Genomic DNA, 24,124 nt, shown 5'->3' with positions numbered 1-24,124 from the left:
ACAGACTTTTCAAGTGGGTGCAAATACACTGTATTATTAATTACTATTATTAATTATTGTTTAAATGGAAATCAAAATATATTCAAATATTTAAACTTGGTTTAGTTTGCCGGTGTGTGTGTGTGTGTGTGTGTGTATAGTGGGAGCGTGGGGGTTGGTTTTGTGTTTGTGGTTTCAACCACTGCTGATTGTTGATTATTGTGAAATGTTATATAACTAATGTTAAATAACTATTGGAGCCAGTCAATCAATTAAGACCTGTGTGACTCACCTGGTTAACAAAATAACCAATAACTGATCAGATCAGAAACTTTATTGATCTTATCAAACACTGACAGAAGCAAAGTTCATATAAATATCAGCAGGTTGTTGAAAACATTAAAACGATCTGGAGGCTTAAATTCATCAGCTGTTACCGTGGAAACCTGAGGGAAACATATGCCCCGCCCCTTGCAGTGACATCCCAGAGGAGGAGGTGTCCAATTCCTGTCAGACTGTCTGAGTACACTACAAATATAGATTTTTAATTTAACTTTAAAATAAACTTTTATAGATACAGTAGATAACAATAGATACTCTTCAGAACACAAGAATAAAATTATAAATATAAAACTAATGTACAACCACAGCAGAAGGGGCGGGACTTATGACGTCACTGTTTATGGTTAAAACCTGAAGGGGCGTTCACCTGGCAGGTCTGAAATATTAAATCCTCAAAGACTTCAGTGGGGGCGGAGCCACAGTGTGATGTCATCCTGTGGTAATTTCACAGAAATTCATAAAAACAAAATCAAACTTTGATAGTCACAGAATATTCACCAAAGAGAAATTATCACATCTGAATTCATGACACTTATATGTTTTATGTATTAAATATTCTTGTGCTTTTGATTGACACTTTTTATGGAAATTAATAGACTTTTACTTTTTTTTTTAATATGTCATTTTAAAACTTTTCATCACAGTTATAAAATGTCTCATAATTTTCTTGTTTGTTGTGGTTAGAAAATCTTGGAATCAAAGATCTTTTTCATAATGGTGAAATTACAAAATGTTATCAGTGTTTTCACATCATGAGAAGAAATCTTCCTCTTTGATTTGACAAAATCTTCTCTTGCAGTTATGAATTTTTCATAATTACAAGCAGAATCTTTGGTGAATGTGGATCTGTCCATGCGTCCTGCTTTCACTGACATTTTATTAATGTACTTGTGTCGTTTTATTGACAGGAATTAAGAGTCACTTGTGAATATAAAGAAGTTTATAAAAATACATCTGAAGAAAGACAAACACAGAAAAACATCTCTCTGAATGATTAATAAAGTTCTCAGAGTCATGTGAGAATTTATAAAATGTAAAACTGACAAATTGGATCTTAAAACTTTATGACTTTTTATGGACTGTGCTGTTTAACATTTCAGCCAATTAGCTCGCAGCAAAGATGATTCAAGAGATTAAAAAAAATTCAATAACATTTTATCAACTTTGTAAAAAACTTTTTGTTTTCAGGTGCAGCTGTTTTTGTTTGTTTATCATCAGTGTAAGTACTAACATCACTAAGGAAACGTCCCATTTCAGGCTCTGCCTACGTCCCCCTGGCCAACCTGTCCAGTCCAAACGCATCATCACAGCAGAGGTCTCTGTTAGACCTCACCATACCAGAATCCATTGCACACTGCATCTGCTTTGTTGAGTTCAGGTGAGCTCCACTGGTTTGGTGAGCTCCATTTCAGGCTCCACCTCATTTGAGAGATGCAGCCTGAAATGGAGCTCAGGTGTTCTCAGTGATGTTTTTTCCATGATGAACATCACGACTGACTTCTACATGCAGACAGAAACACACCTGAGATCATTGTTGTGACATCATAAAGTTAAATTTGATTAATGATTGGATGGAAAACATTCCCTTAGATTGGGGGAGGGCCTTCTGACATGGGGGTGGAGTTTACAAGTAGGTGTTTCTGGATTGTCTCAGTCATGAGCTGCAGGTGTCAGTGGCATGTGACTCATGCCTGTCCTCAGCATGTGATTGGTTCCCATCCTCATCGCGTGATTGACTCTTGTCCTCAGCATGTGATTGGTTTCCATCGTCATCGTGTGATTGGCTCCTGTCCTCATCGTGTGATTGGCGTGTGTCCTCACCGTGCGATTTGCTCCTGTCCTCGAGGTTTGATTGGTTCCTGTCCTCAGTGTGTGATTGGTTACTGTCCTCAGAATGTAATTGGCTCCTATTCTCAGCGTCTGATTGGCTACTGTCCTCGGCATGTTTGAACATCAGGATGGAGTTGTAAATCTTGAGGGCAGGACCAAGTTTGATTGACATAATCCTCACAATGTCCCGCTGGGTGAGAAGGAGGAGGGCTCGCCCATCAATTTGCTAAAAGGCAGGCAGACAAAAACAAAAACCAATCAGATCACAGCAGGTTCAATGTGATGTCATCAAATCTACAGCAGCTGATTGGTCATTTCACCTCATCTCTGAACTGCTTCGCCTGTTCCTCACATCCGGGGAGAGACTCAATGAAATCTGATACCTGCAGAGAGACAGACAGATCAGCGATAGAGACAGGTCAGAGGTAGAGACAGTGTGACAAAATGTATTTATCAACAAGACGAGGCGTTGTTGAGATGTTAATGAGATGAAACAGACATTGAGGACACATTGAGGACACATTGAGGAGATGTTGAAGAGAAGTTGACGAGACATTGACAAGATGTTAACAAGATGAAACAGATGTTGATGAGACATTGATGAGATGTTGACAAGGAGCCGACAAGATGGACCAACATGACCACCATGTCTACAACATCACAGAATCATCATCAACAGATTTATGAGACAATCCTGTTATCACCTCCTGAAACTAGACTCTAGTCTCTGATCCATCTCTCTCTCTGACCTGTGGTACTGACCTGTCTCTCTCTCTCTCTGACCTGTCTCTATCTCTATCCTGTGGTACTGACCTGTCACTCTCTCTCTCTCTCTGACTTGTTGTACTGATCTGTCTCCCTCTCTCTCTAACCTGTCTCTATCTCTAACCTGTGGTACTGACCTGTCTCTCTCTCTCTCTCTCTCTCTGACCTGTCTCTATCTCTATCCTGTGGTACTGACCTGTCTCTCTCTCTCTCTCTCTCTCTCTGACCTAACTCTCTCTCTCTGACTTGTCGTACTGACCTGTCCCTCTCTCTCTCTCTCTCTGACCTCTGTCTCTCTCTCTGACCTATCGTACTGACCTGTTGGACACTCCAGTGTTGGACAGTCTCGGCGTGTACCCCTGCGACCCCCGGCAGCAGTTTGCGGTGTTGCTCCCAGCAGAGCGACAGGTCTCGGCCGGGCTGCGCCGACATGGCCGACAGGAAGACAGACTGGTGGAGGGCAGCCTGCAGGCTGGACTCTGCTGCCGGAAATACAGACAGGTCAGAGAGAAACAGGTTAGAGACAGAAGACATTATCATACAGAGAGGGTCTGAGCTGGATCTGATCTCAGTGTAGACACACCGATACCAGGACTTGGTGGAGTCTCTGTGGAGGACTGTGGTCCAGTCCTGGTCCAGTCCTGGTTCAGAACAGGTTCAGACACACTCTGTAGACTGACCTGTCTCACCCAACTGAGCAGCGAGACAGGCGTCACGTGATCAGAAACAGGAGGAGCTGACAGTCTGCAGTCCCTTAGACTATAAAGCACGGAGAGCACAACCAACACGGCTGTCACCATGGTGAGCTGTTTCCATGGAAACAGCCAGTTCATCTGCCTGCTGTTTCTATGGAAACACAGTGAGGCTGGAGAGGGAGGAGGCTGAGAGAGACAGTGGTGCAGCAGAATTTACACAGGCTGTGTTTTCATGTAAGTGACCATTTAAAGGCCTCTGCTCACTTTAACCCATGCTAGGGGTTAGGTTGGTTAGTTGTGTTGCTATGGTTACAAGCAGGTTAAAACACAGGTTAAACTGGTGACCCGCCCTGTGACTGACATGTGATCAGACACTGTTCATTGATCAGGTGAGAGCTCACACACACACACGACACACTGATCTGTGAGCTTCACTCGAAAGCTCTGGTTAACGCTGAAGCTGAATCCGAGCTCAGGATATGTGATGGCAGATAAGTGACTGAGCAGCACCACAAACATATGGACCCCCATCTGGACCCCATTCAGACCAGACCAGCATCATGAGGGGAGGCTGAGACCCTGTGGTCCTCGGTCTCTGAACTCATGGATCTGATTTGGTCTGTGTTTCTTTAATCCTAAATCTCAGTTTATGATGCATATTTTTATGATGCAGGTGTTTATGATGCAGGTGTTTATGATCCTGGTGTTCATGATCCAGGTGTTTATGCTGCTGGTGTTTATGATGCAGGTGTTTATGATGCCAGTGCTTATGATGCATATGTTTATGATGCCGTTGTTTATTAGATTAGATTAGATTACATTAACTTTATTTATCCCACAACTGGGAAATTCATTTACCACAGCAGAAAATAAACATCTATAGAATAAAACATCCATGGAAATATACAACAAAAATATACCAAATATACACTAATAAATACAATATACACAATACACACGATATGTACATGAAAAAGTGCAAGTTTGCACATGGTGAGGAAGAGCAGGAGTTGTGGAGTCTGACAGCTGCTGGAATGAAGGACCTGAGGAACCTCTCCTTCTTACAGCGAGGATGTAAAAGTCAGAGACCCTACAGTGTCACGCAGAGAGTGAGAGCTATTGTTCATGATGGAGGTCAGCTTAGCTAACATCCTCCTGTCACCTACTTCCTCAATAGGGTTAGGGTTAGGGCAGGTGTTTACAATGCCAGTGTTTATGGTGCAGGTGTTTATGATGCAGGTGTTTATGATGCCGTTGTTTATGATCCAGGTGTTTGTGATGCCGGTGTTTATGATGCAGGTGTTTACAATGCCAGTGTTTATGGAGCAGCTGTTTATGATGCAGGTGTTTATGATGCAGGTGTTTATGATCCAGGTGATCATGATGCTGGTGTTTATGATGCTGTTGTTTACGATGCCGGTGTTTACGATGCAGGTGTTTATGATCCAGGTGTTTATGATGCCGGTGTTTATGATGCAGGTGTTTATGATGCCGGTGTTTATGTTGCCGGTGTTTATGATCCAGGTGTTTATGATGCAGGTGTTTATGATCCAGGTGATCATGATGCTGGTGTTTATGATGCTGGTGTTTATGATGCAGGTGTTTATGATCCAGGTGTTTACGATGCAGGTGTTTATGATCCAGGTGTTTATGATGCCGGTGTTTATGATGCAGGTGTTTATGATCCAGGTGTTTATGATGCCGGTGTTTATGTTGCCGGTGTTTATGATCCAGGTGTTTATGATGCCGGTGTTTATGTTGCCGGTGTTTATGATCCAGGTGTTTATGATCCAGGTGTTTATGATGCCGGTGTTTATGTTGCCAGTGTTTATGGTGCAGGTGTTTATGATGCAGGTGTTTATGATGCCGTTGTTTATGATCCAGGTGTTTGTGATGCCGGTGTTTATGATGCAGGTGTTTACAATGCCAGTGTTTATGGAGCAGCTGTTTATGATGCAGGTGTTTATGATGCAGGTGTTTATGATCCAGGTGATCATGATGCTGGTGTTTATGATGCTGTTGTTTACGATGCCGGTGTTTACGATGCAGGTGTTTATGATCCAGGTGTTTATGATGCCGGTGTTTATGATGCAGGTGTTTATGATGCCGGTGTTTATGTTGCCGGTGTTTATGATCCAGGTGTTTATGATGCAGGTGTTTATGATCCAGGTGATCATGATGCTGGTGTTTATGATGCTGGTGTTTATGATGCAGGTGTTTATGATCCAGGTGTTTACGATGCAGGTGTTTATGATCCAGGTGTTTATGATGCCGGTGTTTATGATGCAGGTGTTTATGATCCAGGTGTTTATGATGCCGGTGTTTATGTTGCCGGTGTTTATGATCCAGGTGTTTATGATGCCGGTGTTTATGTTGCCGGTGTTTATGATCCAGGTGTTTATGATCCAGGTGTTTATGATGCCGGTGTTTATGTTGCCGGTGTTTATGATCCAGGTGTTTATGATGCAGGTGTTTATGTTGCAGGTGTTTATGATGCAGGTGTTTATGATGCTGGTGTTTATGATCCAGGTGTTTATGATGCAGGTGTTTATGATGCCGGTGTTTACGATGCCGGTGTTTACGATGCAGGTGTTCACGATGCAGGTGTTTACAATGCCAGTGTTTACAATGCCAGTGTTTATGATCCAGGTGTTTATGGTGCAAGTGTTTATGATGCAGGTGTTTATGATGTTGGTGTTTATGATCCAGAAAGTTATGGTGCAGGTGTTTATGATCCAGGTGTTTATGATACACATGTTTATGGTGCAGGTGTTTATGATGCAGGTGTTCATGATGCATGTGTTTATTATGCAGGTGTTTATGATCAAGGTGTTTATGACAGTAATTATCATGGAGATAAATATAAGTGGCTGCTGAGCTCAACAAATATCAGGTGTGTTCACTCTGACATCATGAACCTGCTTCTATGGAAACCATCAGGTAGCACACTGTACCTGGTCCCAGGGGTCTCAGGTGAAGCTCCTCCACTTCCTGTTTCACACAGAGGAATTTGGTTGGCTGAGACAGTCTGGGGGTGGAGACAGAAGAGAGAGGGGGAAAAGTGAGGTCAGACATTTACACATGGAAACTAGTCTAGTCTAGTCTAGTCTAGTCCAGTATAGTCTGGTTTAGTCTAGTCTGGTCTAGTCTAGTCTGTGTGTGTGTGTGTGTGTGTGTGTGTGTGTGTGTAAACTGCTGTCGGTCAATCTGATGTTTCTTCTTCTTCCAGCAGCGTTCAACAGTACTGTGATTTGAGTCAAATGTTCCCACCAACATGCCTGTTTTTATGACACTATCAACACACATCGGCCTGTTTGTGTGTGTGTGTGTGTGTGTGTGTGTGTGTGTGTGTTTGTGTGCGTGTTCATGTGTGTGTGTTATATAATCCACTTTTATATAACATCCAGAGATAATCTACTCACAAAAAACACCCACACACACTTAACATCATCCTGTACTTTATTCTGAAAATCTGTCAGCTGAGAGACAGACAGGCAGAGAGAGAGATGGATCCGACTGTAATGATTCAAACCTACAGAGGTTGTAGTGAGGAAGACCATGTTTGATGGTCGAGAGTTTTAACTTTGAACAGTCTGACACCTAATCAGAGCTAAAGAGCAACAAGCCAATCATAGAGCTTCTTCACCCATAGACACTCAACAGGTATTTATAAATGTCTGTCTGTCTGTCTCACCTGTCTGTCTGTCTGTCTGTCTGTCTCACCTGTCTGTCAGTCTTCTTCTCTTCCCCAGTGGAAGCAGCAGAGTCTCGTCTCTCGGCTCCGTCTTCAGCTGAATACCTCTCCTGTTCAGCAGACAGACAGGTAGAGTTAGTGAGAGACAGACAGGTAGTGTTAGTCACAGACAGACAGGTAGTGTTAGTCACAGACAGACAGGTAGAGTTAGGTAGAGACAGACAGGTAGAGTTAGTGAGAGACGGACAGGTAGAGTTAGTGAGAGACAGACAGGTAGAGTTAGTGAGAGACAGACAGGTAGAGTTAGTGAGAGACGGACAGGTAGAGTTAGTGAGAGACAGACAGGTAGTGTTAGTCACAGACAGACAGGTAGTGTTAGTCACAGACAGACGGGTAGAGTTAGGTAGAGACAGACAGGTAGAGTTAGTGAGAGACGGACAGGTAGAGTTAGTGAGAGACTGACAGGTAGAGTTAGTGAGAGACAGACAGGTGGATGGGTAGAGACAGACAGGTAGAGTTAGTGAGACACAGACAGGTGGATGGGTAGAGATAGACAGGTAGAGTTAGTCAGACACTGACAGGTAGAGTTAGTGAGAGACAGACAGGTAGAGTTAGTGAGACACAGGCAGGTGGATGGGTAAAGATAGACAGGTTGACAGACAGATGATGAAAACAACCAGGAATATAAAATATACTGAATCCATGTTCATAAATAATAAACTGATAAATGTTAAGAAAGTAATTTAAAAAGACAAGTGTGAAACCTTCTTTCCACCTGTCTGACTTTACCTGTCTGACTGATGCACGGTGACAGGTACGAGGGTGACCACTCTCTCTCCTCCTAGCCTATCAGGGAGCACCACCTCCTTACGCATATTAATATCTGAGTATGGACAGCCAAAGGCACTGGACAAGAGACACAGAAGGAGATAGAGAGACAAGAAGAGAGAGAGATTTGAAAAACACAAAACACTACTGAAGACGAGAAGGAAACAGAGGCATGACTCAACAGAAAGACATGACTCAGTAGAAAGAAATAGAGACATGACTCAGCAGAAAGAAACGGAGATATGACTCAGCAGAATTAAGACATGACTCAGCAGAAGGAAAACATGACTCAACAGAAAGAAGATATGACTCAACAGAAAGACATGACTCAATAGAAAGAAATAAAGACATGACTCAGCAGAATTAAGACATGACTCAGCAGAAAGAAATAGAGACATGACTCAGCAGAATTAAGACATGACTCAGCAGAAAGAAAACATGACTCAGCAGAAAAAACAGACACGACCCAGCAGAATTGAGACATGACTCAGCAGGAAGAAGATATGACTCAACAGAAAGAAAACATGACTCAGCAGAAATAAGGCATGACTCAGGAAGAAACAGAGACATGATTCAGCAGGAAAAAACAGAGACACGACTCAGCAGAATTAAGACATGACTCAGCAGAAAGAAAACATGACTCAGCAGAAATAAGACATGACTCAGAAAGAAACAGAGACATGACTCAGCAGAAAGAAATAGAGACATGACTCAGACAGAAACAGAGACATGACTCAGCAGAAAGAAATAGAGACATGACTCAGCAGAAAGAAGACATGAGTCAACAGAAAGAAACAGTGATGACTCAGCAGAAAGAAACAGAGACATGACTCAGCAGATATAAAACTTGACTCATCAGACAGGAAAACAAGACTCAGCAGGTAAACTTATCAAATTGGTCTGTGTGAGACAGGTGTGTGTACCTGTGGTGTCCGGTGTATTTGGCTCCTTTGATGTGTCCGACTCCTCTGCAGCCTGGAGTGGGACATACACCCTGAGAGGGAGAGGAGAGGGGGGAGGAACCTGTCTCACACACAAGGAAAATGATGAACAAAGTTAAGATAATTAGTGATACTGCTACAGTATATCTGTCTGTCTCTCTCTGACCTGTCTGTCTCTAACCTGTCTCTCTGACCTGTCTGTCCGATGTGTCCCTCTCTCTCTCTGACCTGTCTGTCCAATCTGTCTCTCTCTGACCTGTTTGTCTGACCTGGGGGAGGTTCCAGTGGGTGTCCTGTGCGTTGACACCAGCCGACAGGATGAAGGTCACAGAGGTCGCTGTCACACCAGACGTCAAACTGCTGTGACCAGCCGTCATAATGAACCTGCAGGTACAGACACCTTTATGACATCACACAGGCATAAAGACTATTACATAGAGACAGGTAGATAGGCAGGTAGACAATACCTTCACCCTGTAGTCTTCTGTATCTGTTACTGTGGCAACGCGGATCAACATGGGGTTCCTCCTGTCGACGGCCTCCAGCCTGTGGTTCACCTGGAAACCATGTGGAGCTCTCTGATTGGACAGAGGCACAAAGACAATTCTTAATCATTTTATCCAGCCTTCTGACTGGACATGAGAGCTGTCAGTTACACCCTTCCTAAACTACCTCCTTCTCTACCTCCTCCACTCCTCCTCTACCTCGTTTCCTTCTCTACCTCCTCCTCTCCTCTTCTACCTCCTTGTTTCCTCACCAGTGTGAAGGCTGAACTGGGAGCAGCAGTGGAACCGGTTTCCTGCAGGTATTCTTCCCACAGGAAGTTCTCTGGGTTTGGATGACCTGAAAAACAAAGTACTGATTACCAAAATACTACAGGTTAAATACTGTGTGTATAAATACTGTGTACAATAAATACTGTCTGTATAAATACTGTGTGTACCCTGGGGGGCGGTCAGAGGTCGTCCCTGTTCTTCGCACCAGCCGACAGGATGGATGTACGGACTGCTGCTGTCACACCTGATCAATAAATACAACCATCAGTTCATCAATACTGACATGCAGCAGTTCATCAAGTTAATCAATAAACATCTGATCACATTGAGTCAACCAGATTGATAGAAATACGGTGAAAACAGCTCCACCTGCTGCTCAACATCAAACATGATTTACTGCAAATACTACACTGTACTGTAGTACTACTAATAATACTGATAGTACTGCTACTACAGCAAGTGATACTGCCACTGCTGCTCTAATCAATACTGATACTACTACTACTACTGTTTCTACCGCTGTTCATAGTACTGCTGGTGCTGCTGCTACTCCTGATTGAAACAGAGAAACATCGGCTGCTACTACTACTTACACTACCGATACTACTCCTGATACTACTACTGACACTACCGATACTACTCCTGATACTACTACTGACACTACCGATACTACTCCTGATACTACTACTGACACTACTGATACTACTGATACTACTGACACTACCAGTGTTGTTCATTGAACACTAGTTCATATTTTAAGTGAACGCTGAACTGAACGAATCAGTTTACAAATGATCACGAGCAGCGCTTTACATTTTACAACAGTTTAACGGCATATGGCCGATATACTACTACTGATACTCCTGATACTACTCCTGATACTGCTATTGATACTATTGATACTGCTCCTGATACTACTAATGACACTAGTAAAATTACTCCTGATACTACTACTGATACTACTGATATTACTCCTGATACTACTATTGATACTACTCCTGATACCACTCCTGATACTACTCCTGATACTACTAATGATACTACTCCTGATACTACTAATGATACTGCTCCTGATACTACTACTGACACTAGTAAAATTACTCCTGATACTACTACTGATACTACTGATATTACTCCTGATACTACTACTGACACTAGTAAAATTACTCCTGATACTACTCCTGATACTACTACTGATACTACTGATATTACTCCTGATACTACTATTGATACTACTCCTGATACCACTCCTGATATTACTCCTGATACTACTAATGATACTACTCCTGATACTACTAATGATACTGCTCCTGATACTACTACTGACACTAGTAAAATTACTCCTGATACTACTACTGATACTACTGATATTACTCCTGATACTACTATTGATACTACTCCTGATACCACTCCTGATACTACTCCTGATACTACTAATGATACTACTCCTGATACTACTAATGATACTGCTCCTGATACTACTACTGACACTAGTAAAATTACTCCTGATACTACTACTGATACTACTGATATTACTCCTGATACTACTACTGACACTAGTAAAATTACTCCTGATACTACTCCTGATACTACTACTGATACTACTGATATTACTCCTGATACTACTAATGATACTACTCCTGATACTACTAATGATACTACTGATATTACTCCTGATACTACTATTGATACTAGTGATACTACTCCTGATACTACTGCTGAGACTAGTGATATTACTCCTGATACTACTCCTGATACTACTGCTGATACTACTACTGATACTACTATTGATACTACTGATACCACTCCTGATACTACTACTGATACTACTGATACTACTCCTGATACTACTACTGACACTACTACTGATACTACTACTGGTACTACTCCTCATACTGCTAATATTACTCCTTGTACTACTTATCTGTCACCTGTCTGTCTGTGACCTGTCTGTCTCACCAGTAGTCGTACGTGTCGTCCCAGTTGTCAAAGTGAACAAGGAAATGATCTTCGATGACATCGGCGACGGAGGCGACGCAGACAAGTCCGGGGTTCTTCTTGTCGACAGCCTCCATCTTCATCCCCAGCCTGAATCCACAGCCCTGAGAGACAAACAGGCGGAGAGACAGACAGGTGGAGCAGGTGTATACTGACTGTAGTGCAACAGGTGAGCAGACAACAGGTGAGACAGGTGTTTAATGGCTGCAGTGCGACAGGTGAGCAGACAGACAGGTTAGACAGGTGTATACTGACTGTAGTGCGACAGGTGAACAGGGATGGAGGCGCCGCATCAGAGCCTGTGGACTGAAGGTAGAGCTGCCATTCAAACTGTGTCTCACTTTGACCTTTAAAGAGAGAGACAGACAGGTAGAATGATGTCATCTGTGCCAGGTGATTACCTGAAAGGGTGACAGGCTACTTGTGCTCACCTTTAGGTGGGTGGAGCTTGTGGTTGTGGTCTCTACACCAGCCTGCCGGTCTGATGTCTGCTGAGTCAGCGTTTACCCAGAAGTCATAGCACTCTGAGTAGCCATCAATATGGAGACGCAGCCGATATCCGATCACCTGACAGAGGGACAGGTGAGTCCTCTGACCCACCTCAGACAGTTATGTGTGCCTGTGTGTGTGTGAGCGTTACCTCGGCAACCGTCAGCACGCAGAACATGGAGGGGTGCAGTGGGTCGACGCCTTCCAGCTTCATCCCAACTTTAAAAGCAGTTCTCCTACTGGGAAAGGACTGGGACTGAGAGACAGACAGGTGAGAGAGAGACAGGTCAGAGATAGAGACAGGTGAGAGAGAGACATGTTAGAGACAGAGACAGGTGAGAGAGAGAGAGACAGGTCAGAGAGAGAGACATGTCAGAGAGAGACAGGTCACAGAGAGAGACAGGTGAGAGAGAGACAGATCAGGGAGAGACACATGTCAGAGAGAGAGAGGCGGGTCAGAGAGAGACAGTTCAGATTCATATTCATGATTTTATGTTAATAAACTTTTAGTGTCTGAAAGTTTTACGGAAAAAGATATTTTTTAACTAGTGTGTGTGTGTGTGTGTGTGTGTGTGTGTGTGTGTGTGTGTGTGTGTGTTACCTGTGTAAAGAGTGTCATTGGAGCAGCTTCAGCTTTCTGTTCATTCAGGTACTGCTGCCAGGACCAGGACCATCGCTTTACACTCACTGAACAGCCACCCACACCCACACCCACACACACACACACACACACACACACACACACACACACACACACACGGTTGGTACCACGCTTACAACACTGTTGTGACCTACATTCAGTCACGCAAAGACTATCACAGACCTGCAGGTTTCATGTTTCTGATTTAGACTCCAGTCTTTATTTTATATCCTGTATCAGTTCACATGTAGTGAGACTGAATCAGCTGTAATCAGCTGTGATCACTTCCTGTTTGCAGTGTTCTACAGACTCTGTTTCTCTGGAGCTTTATGGTCAGAAGTGATGACATCATCAGGAAGTGAACTGAACCAGATCAACATGTTCAGGTTCATGTCAGAGGGTCCAGACAAAGCCTCTCCTAATGGACAGCTAGAGGACTCTGAGACTGAGAGAAACCAGATTGTGGTCTGATGAGACCAAGGCTGAACTGTCTGGTCTCAAGTCTCAGAGTCAGGTCTGGATGAAAGCAGATATCACCTGAACAATACTGAAGCCTGGTGGAGGCAGCATCAGGCTGTAGGGGGACAGGGACACTTACCTTGAGTGCTGCTGACTTTGTTCTTCATCTTCTTCTTCTTTGGTTCTTTTCTGTTGAGACAGGACAAACATGAAGGTACAGCGGCACTGCCGCATCAATCTGTTCAAAACTGATCACTGATCAATCTGTTCAAAACCTGATCACTGATCAATATGTTGTAATGGGGTCATTGAGACAATCTCTGTGGTGACTCATCTTCTCATTTATAATCACAACAACATCTGTTCTTCCACTGGATCAATAAAATAACTGATCAATACTGATCAATACTGATCAATAACAATCATCTGATGCCAAATAATCAATAACTGCATCAGTAATCATCAGAACAGCTGTTAAACACAAACAAACACTCTTCATCATCTTCATCATGGCAGGAAACGACTCCATTACAACACAAAGACACACACACAGGAAGTCCACATGAGTCTACCTTCAAAATAAAAGTCTTCCTGCAGCAAGTCTGGGATCAAATCACTGAGCTGTCTCTCTTTTATTGTGCCAGGAGGATGCTGCTAATAAGGGTCAAAGGTCACGATGCTCCACAGAGGTGGAAGAAGTACTCAGACACCCCGCTGCAGTAAAAGTACTGTGAATATGTTCAGTGCAATGAGGAAAATATACTTCAAGTATTAAAAGTGTCCATGCAATAAAACGTGTGTGTACTGCGTACACATCTATGTGTCATTTGATTATTACTGTTGCTCTGTACAACTGCAACTATTGACCATTATAAACTGATCAGCTGATCAGTTTCTCAGACTCAATTCATGGATCATGGAGAAAATGATCAGAAGATTAATCCATAATGAAAATGATCATTGGTCACAACCTGATATAAAACAGTAATTGAATGATATTATGATCTGAACTCTGCTGCTCATCAACCTGTTTACACCTGTTGCTGCCTTCAGAGTCAATGCTGGGTCTGAACCATCTACCTGAACTCACCCCGACTGTGGTCCTCTGACATCACCTTCCTGCAGTTCAGACTGTTCTGGTCTTTGGTTCTATCAGAGCAGAACATGTTGTAGACTCCTCTCCTCAGAGAGCACCTCCTCTCCTGACTACTCTAACAAATGTCTGACAACATGTCTGACCAGCTCTGACCGTGAACTTCACCTCATCTCCTTCACTTCTTAAACTCATGTAGAAGTGACACCAAGGTCGTCCTTCACTCTCTAACATTACAGCAGCACTTTTACTTGTACCAGAGTATTTTAGAGTGTTTATTAGTACTTTTACTGCAGCACAATTACAATACTTCCTCCACCTCTGGGTTCAGTCGGATCCTAATCAACATCTGTTAAAAACTGATTTTACAATGAAAGAAAAAAGTTGTTTTGTTGGTTGGGATTAAAAATCTTTTCGGACTCAGTGTGTGTGTGTGTGTGTGTGTGTCTGTACAATCTCTTCAGACTAAAGTTGCACATGAATCAAAATGAGCTATCTGGCACTCGAGCCAGACTCTTATTGTGAAGATCAGAGCGGAATTGCGCTGCCCGCACCTGTGTGAATTGACGCAGGTTCAATCAGGAAACAACAAACAGCTCAGACCCGCCGGTGATCCTCGGCTCTCTCCGCCGGACTCTGAGCTCCTGAGAGCGGCTGCAGCTGCTGCGGAGAGCCGCTGAGAGGAGCCGGGGACCCGGACAGAGGTAAACAAGAGGATCCGGTACCGGTACCAAGAGTTTAGACAGAAACTTACCGTGTGTGGTGTTCCGCCTCAGACTGGTGACAGCTCCACTACACGGAAATACTGAGAGGTCACTGCGCATGCGCATCCAGAGGACTGGCGGGGGTGGGGGGAACTATACATGTAAATAAAATCAGCTTGTGAAATAAATAAAGTTATTGTTTTAAATAAAGTTTTGAGGTTTATAATCAGGTCATTTCAAATTCCTGTGTTAGGATGCGTTTAACCTTCATTAAAATGTGATTTTATCCTGTTCACTGCTTTAATGCTTCATGTGTTTGATACCTGTCACATGGCCCGAACAGGTGCAACACGTCACTTACAGGTGGACCAATAACAACCAGAGAGTGAGGATCTGACGTCACAAAATATTACTCACCCTTTAACAAACATCAGACACTTCTGTATTATAGTATAGAGACTAGTGGCCTGCAGCACCACCGTGTGGTCAGACTGACAGCAGCAAGACGTTACCTGAAATCTCTTCCTCACTGATTTATTTCAGACACAACGACATATGAAATATTATCTAAATCTAAAACTTCATCAATAACACACTGTCTTAAAAGGATAAAACAAACACACTGGAGCTAGCACAAAGCTAAGTGCTAGAAGCTGCTTTATTCTCCACTGCCTTCATCTAATCATTAATCAATCATTAAATCAGATAGATAGATAGATAGATAGATAGATACTTTATTTATCCCCTAGTGGAAATGTATGCAATCATTTAATCAATTAATTATTAAAATTTGCACTTTAATTAGATATAACCTGTTTATAATCAGTGTGTTTGTACTGTTTACTTCTTTTTTATGCTTCTTTTGTTTCTGTTAACTGAAGAATTTCTATGATAATGAGCTTTCTGCCAAAGCTAAGCTAACAGTTTCCCTCTGCTCCCAGTCTTTGTGCTAAGCTAAGCTCACCACAGATGTCAGTGTTGACAGTGTTGACTTCAACACTCCCAGTCTGAGCCGCTCTCCAGCTGTTAGTCTAAACTGGGAGACCAGAATGTTCCCTCCCCCCTCCCTCTCTGGCCCTTCACAACTCCTCCCCCTCGTCTTCTCACAGAGAGGATCAGCAGCCGGACATATCAGGGGTGAGTTGGATTCTTGTCTTTATGCCTTGATTGATCACTAATCATACACTGATAGGGACCAAATGGATAACATATGGATAATTTATTGATAACATATTGATGAGATATCGATTGCAATGGCACTGATGCTACTGAAGAGAATGAGAGATTGCTAGAGAGAGGTAGAAACTGACACAAGATCAGTAAGAAGATGAGGAAAGATAGTGAAATTAGATTGTTCAACAAAAACATGTTAAAACGACCAGACCAGGACTCAGACCAAGACTGGACATAGTCAGAGTCTGGTCAGAGTTTGGATTGATGACCTGCTGTGTTTAATGGATCTGGATCAGATCAACAGATGAGGACTAAGCTAAGCTAAGACCAGATTTAAACCACATCACATACTTTGGATAACTAGAAACCTAGTCTATGAGTCAAGCTGGTCTGGACCACTGGACTGCTATACTGGAGGGGCAGGGTGACAAGAGCAGACACAGTGGACCCAAATCTGGTCTGAATCCAATATTCCAAGATGTGGACCAGAAAAACCAGTTTCAGCAACAGATCCAGACCAGGTTCACATCCACCGAGAGACACAGGCATTAACAACACGTCCCTGTCCAAAGTCTCTGGACCAGGTCTGGTGATCCTCTGATCTGGATCCAGACACTTTTTTTCACTTGTGAATTGATTTTTAACTCAAAGATTTTAAGTCAACTTCTTTTTTAAAATCTATGATTATTATTATTATTATCATTGTTATTGATATCATTATTGTTGTTGTTCTGTTCAGGTTCCTCTCGTGAACTAAACTCTGAAAACTAAACAATAAGATAAAATGAAGCTGCAGAGGTCCAAGTGTTTCTCAGATGATTTAACGTCAGGAGGAATAACCAGGTCAGATTACTGTCTAAGGACCTGAGTGAAAACACTTATCCCTGATGCTTTGATTGGATGACAGCATCCATTTCCTCCTAATGGACATGCAGCTGCAGTTATCATTAGCCTGCGCACCCCACTCCCCTCCCCTGAGAACCAAAAGCATTAGACCGAGGTTCCCCCACCACACACACTGTAACAAATGCACGCACGCACACACACACACACAGGTTTGGGGATATTACCTGGAGACCTTGACTAACGTCAGCTTTTGTCCACAGTTGACTGGTCTGAAATATGTCCCCTAAAGGAGTCTATGACAGACACACACACACATCAATATTTCATCTGAGCTAGTTTTTATACAGTAGTTTTTAACCAGTGGTTTATATAGTAGTTTATACAGTACTTTATATACAGCAGTTTATACAGTAGTTTATATACAGTGGTTTATATAGTAGTTTACATACAGTGGTTTATACAGTGGTTCATACATTGGTTTATATACAGTAGCTTATATACAGTAGCTTATACAGTGGTCTATATACTGTAGTTTAAACAGTGGTTTATATACAGTGGTTTATACAGTACTTTATACAGTGGTTCATACATTGGTTTATATACAGTAGTTTTTATACATAATTTATACAGTAGTTTATATACAGTAGTTTATACAGTGGTTTATACAGTAATTTATATACAGTAGTTTATATACAGTAATTTATACCGTGGTTTGTATACTGTAGTTTATATACAGTATTTTATATACTGTAGTTTATATAGTAGTTTATATTCAGTAGTTTATACAGTGGTTTATATACAGTAGTTTATACAGTAGTTTATATACAGTAGTATAGTAGTATATATATCATATATAAGTGATGTTTGACTCTGAGCTCTGTTTGTCCCTGACACTGTGATTGACTGACCGGATCCATTAATCTGACAGAATCGTTTGTCTCTGTCTCTACAGGATGTTATCGTGTCCACCTACCACCTCCCCCTCCCCCTCCCCCCCTCCACCCACCAACACAATGACCTCTGACCCCCACCGTGCTGCCATGGAAACCTACTGGAGGGAAGTGCAGAGCATCGAGGAGGAGAAGGAGGGAGAAGATGAAGATGAGGAAGAGGAGGAGAGGAAGAGTATGGACGGTAAGTCAAACTTACAGCAGAGTGAAACATCCCCTCCCTGTCTCACCTCTACCTGTCTTTGTTTACCTGCAGAGGTGGAGCTGGAGGAGGTGTGGCTGACAGAGGCGGGGTTATCCTCCCTGGTGACAGGCTCGTCGGAGGACGAGGCGCCGCCGCCGCCAGCCGAGGCAGTGCTGTCCACGTTGACACGGCAACAAACTGCCACAGTGAGGAGGAGGCTGGACATATACAATGAGACACTGAAGAAGAGAAACAAGCAGCCAATCAGAGACGTCCGGGACATCTTCACTCAGGTTGGTTAAATATATACACTGACATACACACAGAGTGTAACACAGGTAAACAGAAGGTGTAACAGAAAAATAAACACGGGGTGTAACACATGTAACAGCTGATTGTGTTTTGTTTTCTTCCATGTGTTATGAATAAAGCTGGTTTGAAGCCTGCTGTGAGAGCAGTCACATTCTCTCTGGCTGTTTTCAGATAAACTGTAATCATATAAAAATCAGTCATTATGTTTTAATGTGTCATTATGTATCTGAACACAGATCTTGCAGTGAATTCTGGGAGTTGTAGTGCATTAGAAAAAGTCATGACTCAGTGTTTTCTGTTTCAGTCTGACAATGACTCAGCTGACAGATGCCCCTCCCCCTTCTCTCACCACTCTGCGTCACCACCAAGTCGATACCACACCACCACCAAAACCATCCGCCGCAGCACTCACAGAGGTACCTGTCTCTCTGCTCAAAGACCTACCCAATCACAGGCCTGTTGGATCCCGTACCGGGTTCTAGAGTTCCTCTTTTCTCTAGGAGTATGTGGTAGTCAATGAGGAGGTTTGAGTAGTCCGTTAGAGGTTCTAGAGGTAGTTCTGGATGATCCATGAGTCCTCTAGGTGGTTCTGGGGGGGTCCCTTAGGTCTGCTATTGGTCACTTAGGAGATTCTAGAGGTCCTTTAGGTGGTTCTAGTTTTCTTCTACGTCGTTCTAGAGAATAAACTGTTTACTGTTGATGTTTGTGTTTACAGTTCGATCAACTCTTCCCACGTTTCTGTTTGAGGATCAGCTTCCTGAACACCCATCATCCCCCACAAACACACACTCTCCGTCAAACACACACTCTCTGACACTCACTCCCTCCCCTCCTCACACTCACTCACCACCCGTCAGTCAGTCAAGACGAGCTGATTGGCTGCTGCGGGACTCTCCGTATTCAGAGGGTGTGGCCGAGCACAAACGGGGCGGGACTTGTTGGGACTGCCTGCATTTCATTGAGGATGACAACAGTGACCTGTCAGTGAGTCTGATCTGTGACATTCACCTGTTTGTTACCATGGAGACCAGCAACATCATTTTAATAATTTCTGAGGTGATCCTGCTGTACGCTTTGGGACCACAGCTCCCATAATGCTTTGGGGAGTGTAAACACAAAGTATAATGTTGCCATGGATTTAGTGAGTTAACTGTGAGCTACAACTTTAGCCTTCATGTAGTCAGACTGTCTCATTATCAGCAGCTGATCACAGCTGAGATCGATTGTGATCAGCTGTGATCACTTCCTGTCTGCAGTGTATCATAATGTTTTACTGTGATAATGAAAGAAACTTAAAAACAGGAGGATTCTCTATGAAGTTCTACAGACTCCATTTCTCTGGAGCTTTATTCTGGGTTAGGAAGTGATGTCACACTGAACCAGATCAACATGTGGTTCAGGTCTGATCAGGATTCTAAGTGTTTTAAAGGAAATGAATATGCTCCTTGAATGATCACAGTGTGTGTGTGTGTGTGTGTGTAGTTTGTACCTGTTTGTCCCTCTCAGGATCTCACCTGCGCAGATGACCTGTCATCATGTGACCTCACCCAGCTCTGCTTCATCTCTCACATCGAGCTCTCCACCTTCCTGGTCGCTCTGGGTGTCCAAATCAAACATACCCGTCCACCACGCCGCAGAACCCAGGGTGAGCCTCATTTTTACAAAAAACAAACACTGTCAAAGACTTAAGCTGATCATCTCTCAGTTGATCTCTACACATCTATGACTTTATGACATCACTATGTTTGAACAGGGCTCATATTATTACAGATGAGATAACTGATGATGACGTCATTAACACTGATTAATATAAAACATTTCATCTGTTACTGACTCTGAAAACACAATGACACTATGACTCTGTCTCTTCTCTCTCTGTTGATCAGACGGCGGCGTATTCGGTGTTCCTCTGAACTCATTGTTGGAGAATGACAGGAAAAGGTTTCCTGGAATCAAAGTTCCTGTCGTCTTCCAGAAGGTGAAGAACCCGTCTGTCTGTCTGTCTCTCTCTCTGTCTGTCTGCAGGTCAGTGTTGTTTCAGCTGACATTCATGTTAGCTTTTTGCTGAGCTAACATGCTAACAGCTGAACATTCCTGTGATGCAGTGTGTGGTTAGCGTTTAGCTTCAAGTTAAATGTGTTAAATGAGTTTAATTTAGATCAGAGCATCTGCAGCTGTTCTCTGACAGAACTGAGGTTCTAATGTTCTACAGAGAACATCTGACCTCAGATCAGCTGTTGGACCCTGACATTGAGTCTCCAACACTTCATCGACCTCTGATGATTAAACTGTAGGAACACGTTTTCTCTATGAACAGGAAGTGGTTTAGCTGGTTTCAGGTCTGTGATGTCATCAGATTTAAATTTGAGCTGTTACAACAACAAACAACCATACACACTAGTACTGCTGTCTTTGTGAGAACCATCACAGAGGCTGTGATGTCTGTAATGTCAGTGATGATGTCAGTGATGATGCCAGTGACGAGAAAGATTCTGTGGCTGCTGGAGACGGAGCTGAGCTCAGATGAAATATTGATAATGTGTGAGAGGAGTCAGCCTTTTCCACTGTATTGATCTGTGTGTGTGTGTGTGTGTGTGTGTGTGTGTGTGTGTGTGTGTGTGTGTGTGTGCGCGTGTGTAGTTGCTGTGTATCTTAGAGCAGACCGGCCTGCAGACTGAGGGGATTCTCAGAGTACCAGGATCAGCTGCCAGACTGAAGGTAACAAACTGTCTCACTAAATTAAAATACTTTTAAAATAAATAATATGATGGTTTTATTTGAAGGACATGAGGGAATCTGTCTGTCTGTCTGTCTGTCTGTCTGTCTGTCTGTCTGCAGTACCTGCGTAGAGAGTTAGACAGGTGTGGTGGAGACTTGGACTGGTCTGCAGTCAGACAGGTGGACGCTGCAGGTCTTCTGAAGCTTTTCATCAGAGAGCTGCCGACACCTCTGCTGACACACACACACCTGTCCACCTACCGCTCTGTGCTGGGTACACACATAGACACACACACACACACACACACACCCACACCCACACACACTGTACAGACAGCTGGTGGGGGGGGGCTAGCCTCCCACTGAATGAACTGTGTTGACCTGTATGTCTCTGCAGGTGTGTCGTCTGTTCTCCATCAGGTTCAGGCTCTGCAGCTGCTGTCGTTGTTACTTCCTGAAGTCAACAGAGACACACTCAGAGTAAACAACAACAACAACACAGCAAATACACAACAACAAAAAAAACTACACACCAACAACACACAAAAACAACACATCACATCAGCTCAACAGGTGTTAGAGTCAAAGACTCAGCAGGTGGTCAAAGGTGTAACTACTGTTCACACTGACAGACAGGTTAAACACCTGGCTACAGTGATTACAGGTGAAACTCTCCTGACCCCACACACACACACACACACACACACACACACACACACACACACACACACACACACACACACACACACAAAACCTGGATCTGTTTCTATAGTTACAGGTAAACCTACCTGCACATGTTTCTATGGTTACAGGTAAACCTGGATCTGTTTCCATAGTTACAGGTTAATCTGGATCTGTTTCCATGGTTACAGGCCCTGTTAGTCTTCCTGCGTAAGGTAGTCTCTCATCAGGACCAAAACCGGATGTCTCTGTGGAATGTCTCCATGGTAATGGCACCCAACCTGTTCTCCTGCCATCACCATGGTAACAAGCTATCCATCACCAAGCAACGGGAGGAGATGGAGGAGGCGGTAGGCGGAGCTCAACTGATCCGGCTGATGATCACACACCAGGACCTGTTGTGGATCGTGAGTCTGAGGACACACCTGTACAGTCCCAGTTTCTATGGCAACTTAAGATCTGTCTCCACCCAGTTACAGGTTACACCTGTCTGTGACATCACCTGTCTTTCTCTGATAGGTTCCAAGCTTCCTGTTGTCTCAGGTGAGACGGATGAACCAGGCAACCAATCAGAAACAGTCCGGGCTAACGAGGACAGGGAGACGACTCCTGAGGAGGAAGAGTGACAAGAATGACAGAAACCAGGTGAGACCAATACCAGAACGGGGCCATATTAAATGAACCTGTTCACCTGTTTGTCTTGTGATGTCAACAGTGTGACATCACACCTTTGTGTGTGTGTGTGTGTGTGTGTGTGCAGATCACAGAGCTTTGTGAAGGTGTGATCAGGGTCTGTGCCCCCCTACACACCAAGGTCTCCATGGCGATACAACTTGACGGACAAATGAGAGCCAAAGACGTAACCGCCCGCTTCGAGTTTGAGAACAGGTCACACACACACACACACTTCTGTACTTGTAAGGACCGCCCCCCACCTAACTCTGAACCTGAACCATAAAACCAGTTTTGAACTTTTAAACACAAAAACAATCTGTCATTTATCCTGTCTCTCTCGCTCTCTCTCTCTCTCTCTGTCTGTCTCAAATTCAAATAAGCTTTATTGGCATGACAGATCAGAAATCTATATTTCCAAAGCAGTACAGAAAATTATAAACATTGACGGATGATTAATGATGATACAATATTATATATATATAAATTATATAATCTCTCTCTGTCTCTCTCTCTCTGTCTGTCTCTCAACCACCAGTCCTGTTCAGAGTCTGTACGAAGTCGGAGGAAACATCTGTGAGTCTCATTATGACATCGTCAAATAACTACCTGCTGCACAGATATTCAAAGATATTAACACCTGTCTGTCTCTCAGGTGAGCGTCGTCTCCATCCAGACTGCATCCTGTTGGATGTTTACAGAGCGAATCCTCACTGTGATTGGCTGATCAAACCCTGACACACAATCTTTCTCACCTGTGTCACAACTTGTTCTACCTGTCTCATTGCCTCTGGCAACCTGTTGAACCACTCTCCCCCGTCTCACCACCACTTCCAAAACTAGTTCCAACCTGTCTCACAACGTGCCTTACCACCCGACAGTCTCATAACTCGTCTTACCTCCTGCCCCACAAGTCTCCAGCTGTCTCACCACTAGTCTGAACCTGTCTCACGACTCTCAACAACTTACACCTATAGCCAACACTTGACATCACAGCGGTGACATCACATTCCATCATTCATCAGATGGTATAAACATAAGGCTCCTAAACTTCAGTGTTCAAACATGTATCAATGGAGAACAATAGAAAGTTTCTATTGATATTTACTTTGTATTTTGTACATATTGATTATTGATAGCAAAGCAGAGAATCAATCGGTCTCTTCCTGTTCTGTTGTTTGTAATAAACTAAAATGTGGATGTAAAAACCTGCTCATACTTAAATCAAAGATGTGCTGAAGGTGTTGTGTCTCCTCCTGCTGGTCAGAGTCTGTACCTACAGCTGTGTGTCAGTGTGACGTACATGAATAGAACAGAACACATCAGTAAACCTAGAGAATATGTTGAGAACGTAA

The 24,124-nt window shown here is 43.2% G+C and overlaps 2 protein-coding genes across 10 annotated transcripts; one reads left to right on the top strand and one right to left on the bottom strand.

Annotated features, from left to right (window-relative positions):
* Positions 1-303: 303 nt before the first annotated feature.
* On the bottom strand, positions 304-15,378 carry LOC130160955 (lethal(3)malignant brain tumor-like protein 4). Of its 4 annotated transcripts, none has more exons than XM_056363792.1 (18): positions 15,284-15,378; positions 13,576-13,625; positions 12,939-13,024; positions 12,489-12,593; positions 12,280-12,415; positions 12,104-12,195; positions 11,810-11,952; positions 10,018-10,094; positions 9,832-9,917; positions 9,542-9,652; positions 9,269-9,458; positions 9,057-9,156; positions 8,095-8,211; positions 7,335-7,415; positions 6,566-6,639; positions 3,235-3,398; positions 2,472-2,534; positions 304-2,377 (listed from the first exon to the last, which is right to left on the bottom strand). In XM_056363792.1, exons 2-18 carry the CDS (start codon positions 13,601-13,603, stop codon positions 1,976-1,978), a joined length of 2,055 nt encoding a protein of 684 aa, XP_056219767.1. In that variant the 5' UTR covers positions 13,604-13,625; positions 15,284-15,378; the 3' UTR covers positions 304-1,975. The 4 variants fall into 4 exon arrangements, with proteins under 4 accessions (XP_056219767.1, XP_056219768.1, XP_056219769.1 ...); XM_056363793.1 differs by having other exon boundaries at positions 305-2,377; positions 3,235-3,395; XM_056363794.1 differs by having other exon boundaries at positions 305-2,377; positions 9,344-9,458.
* On the top strand, positions 14,225-23,987 carry arhgap28 (Rho GTPase activating protein 28). 6 transcript variants are annotated; one of them, XM_056363786.1, is made up of 16 exons: positions 14,225-15,233; positions 15,577-15,618; positions 16,175-16,370; positions 18,205-18,679; positions 19,003-19,114; positions 19,414-19,754; positions 20,181-20,343; positions 20,585-20,676; positions 21,339-21,416; positions 21,537-21,690; positions 21,814-21,896; positions 22,289-22,504; positions 22,617-22,742; positions 22,858-22,985; positions 23,308-23,345; positions 23,425-23,987. In XM_056363786.1, the coding sequence occupies exons 4-16, from the start codon at positions 18,206-18,208 to the stop codon at positions 23,505-23,507; spliced, it is 2,088 nt and encodes a 695-aa protein (XP_056219761.1). In that variant the 5' UTR covers positions 14,225-15,233; positions 15,577-15,618; positions 16,175-16,370; position 18,205; the 3' UTR covers positions 23,508-23,987. The 6 variants fall into 6 exon arrangements, with proteins under 6 accessions (XP_056219761.1, XP_056219762.1, XP_056219766.1 ...); XM_056363787.1 differs by lacking the exon at positions 15,577-15,618; XM_056363791.1 differs by lacking the exons at positions 14,225-15,233; positions 15,577-15,618 and having other exon boundaries at positions 16,032-16,370; positions 18,205-18,386; positions 18,459-18,679; positions 19,414-19,682.
* Positions 23,988-24,124: the final 137 nt, after the last annotated feature.

Source organism: Seriola aureovittata, chromosome 20 (genome assembly GCF_021018895.1).
Source record: "Seriola aureovittata isolate HTS-2021-v1 ecotype China chromosome 20, ASM2101889v1, whole genome shotgun sequence".
In the NCBI taxonomy this organism is placed as follows: Eukaryota; Metazoa; Chordata; class Actinopteri; order Carangiformes; family Carangidae; genus Seriola; species Seriola aureovittata.
Note: the sequence above shows the minus strand (reverse complement) of the source record. Positions and strands in the feature narration are given on the sequence as shown.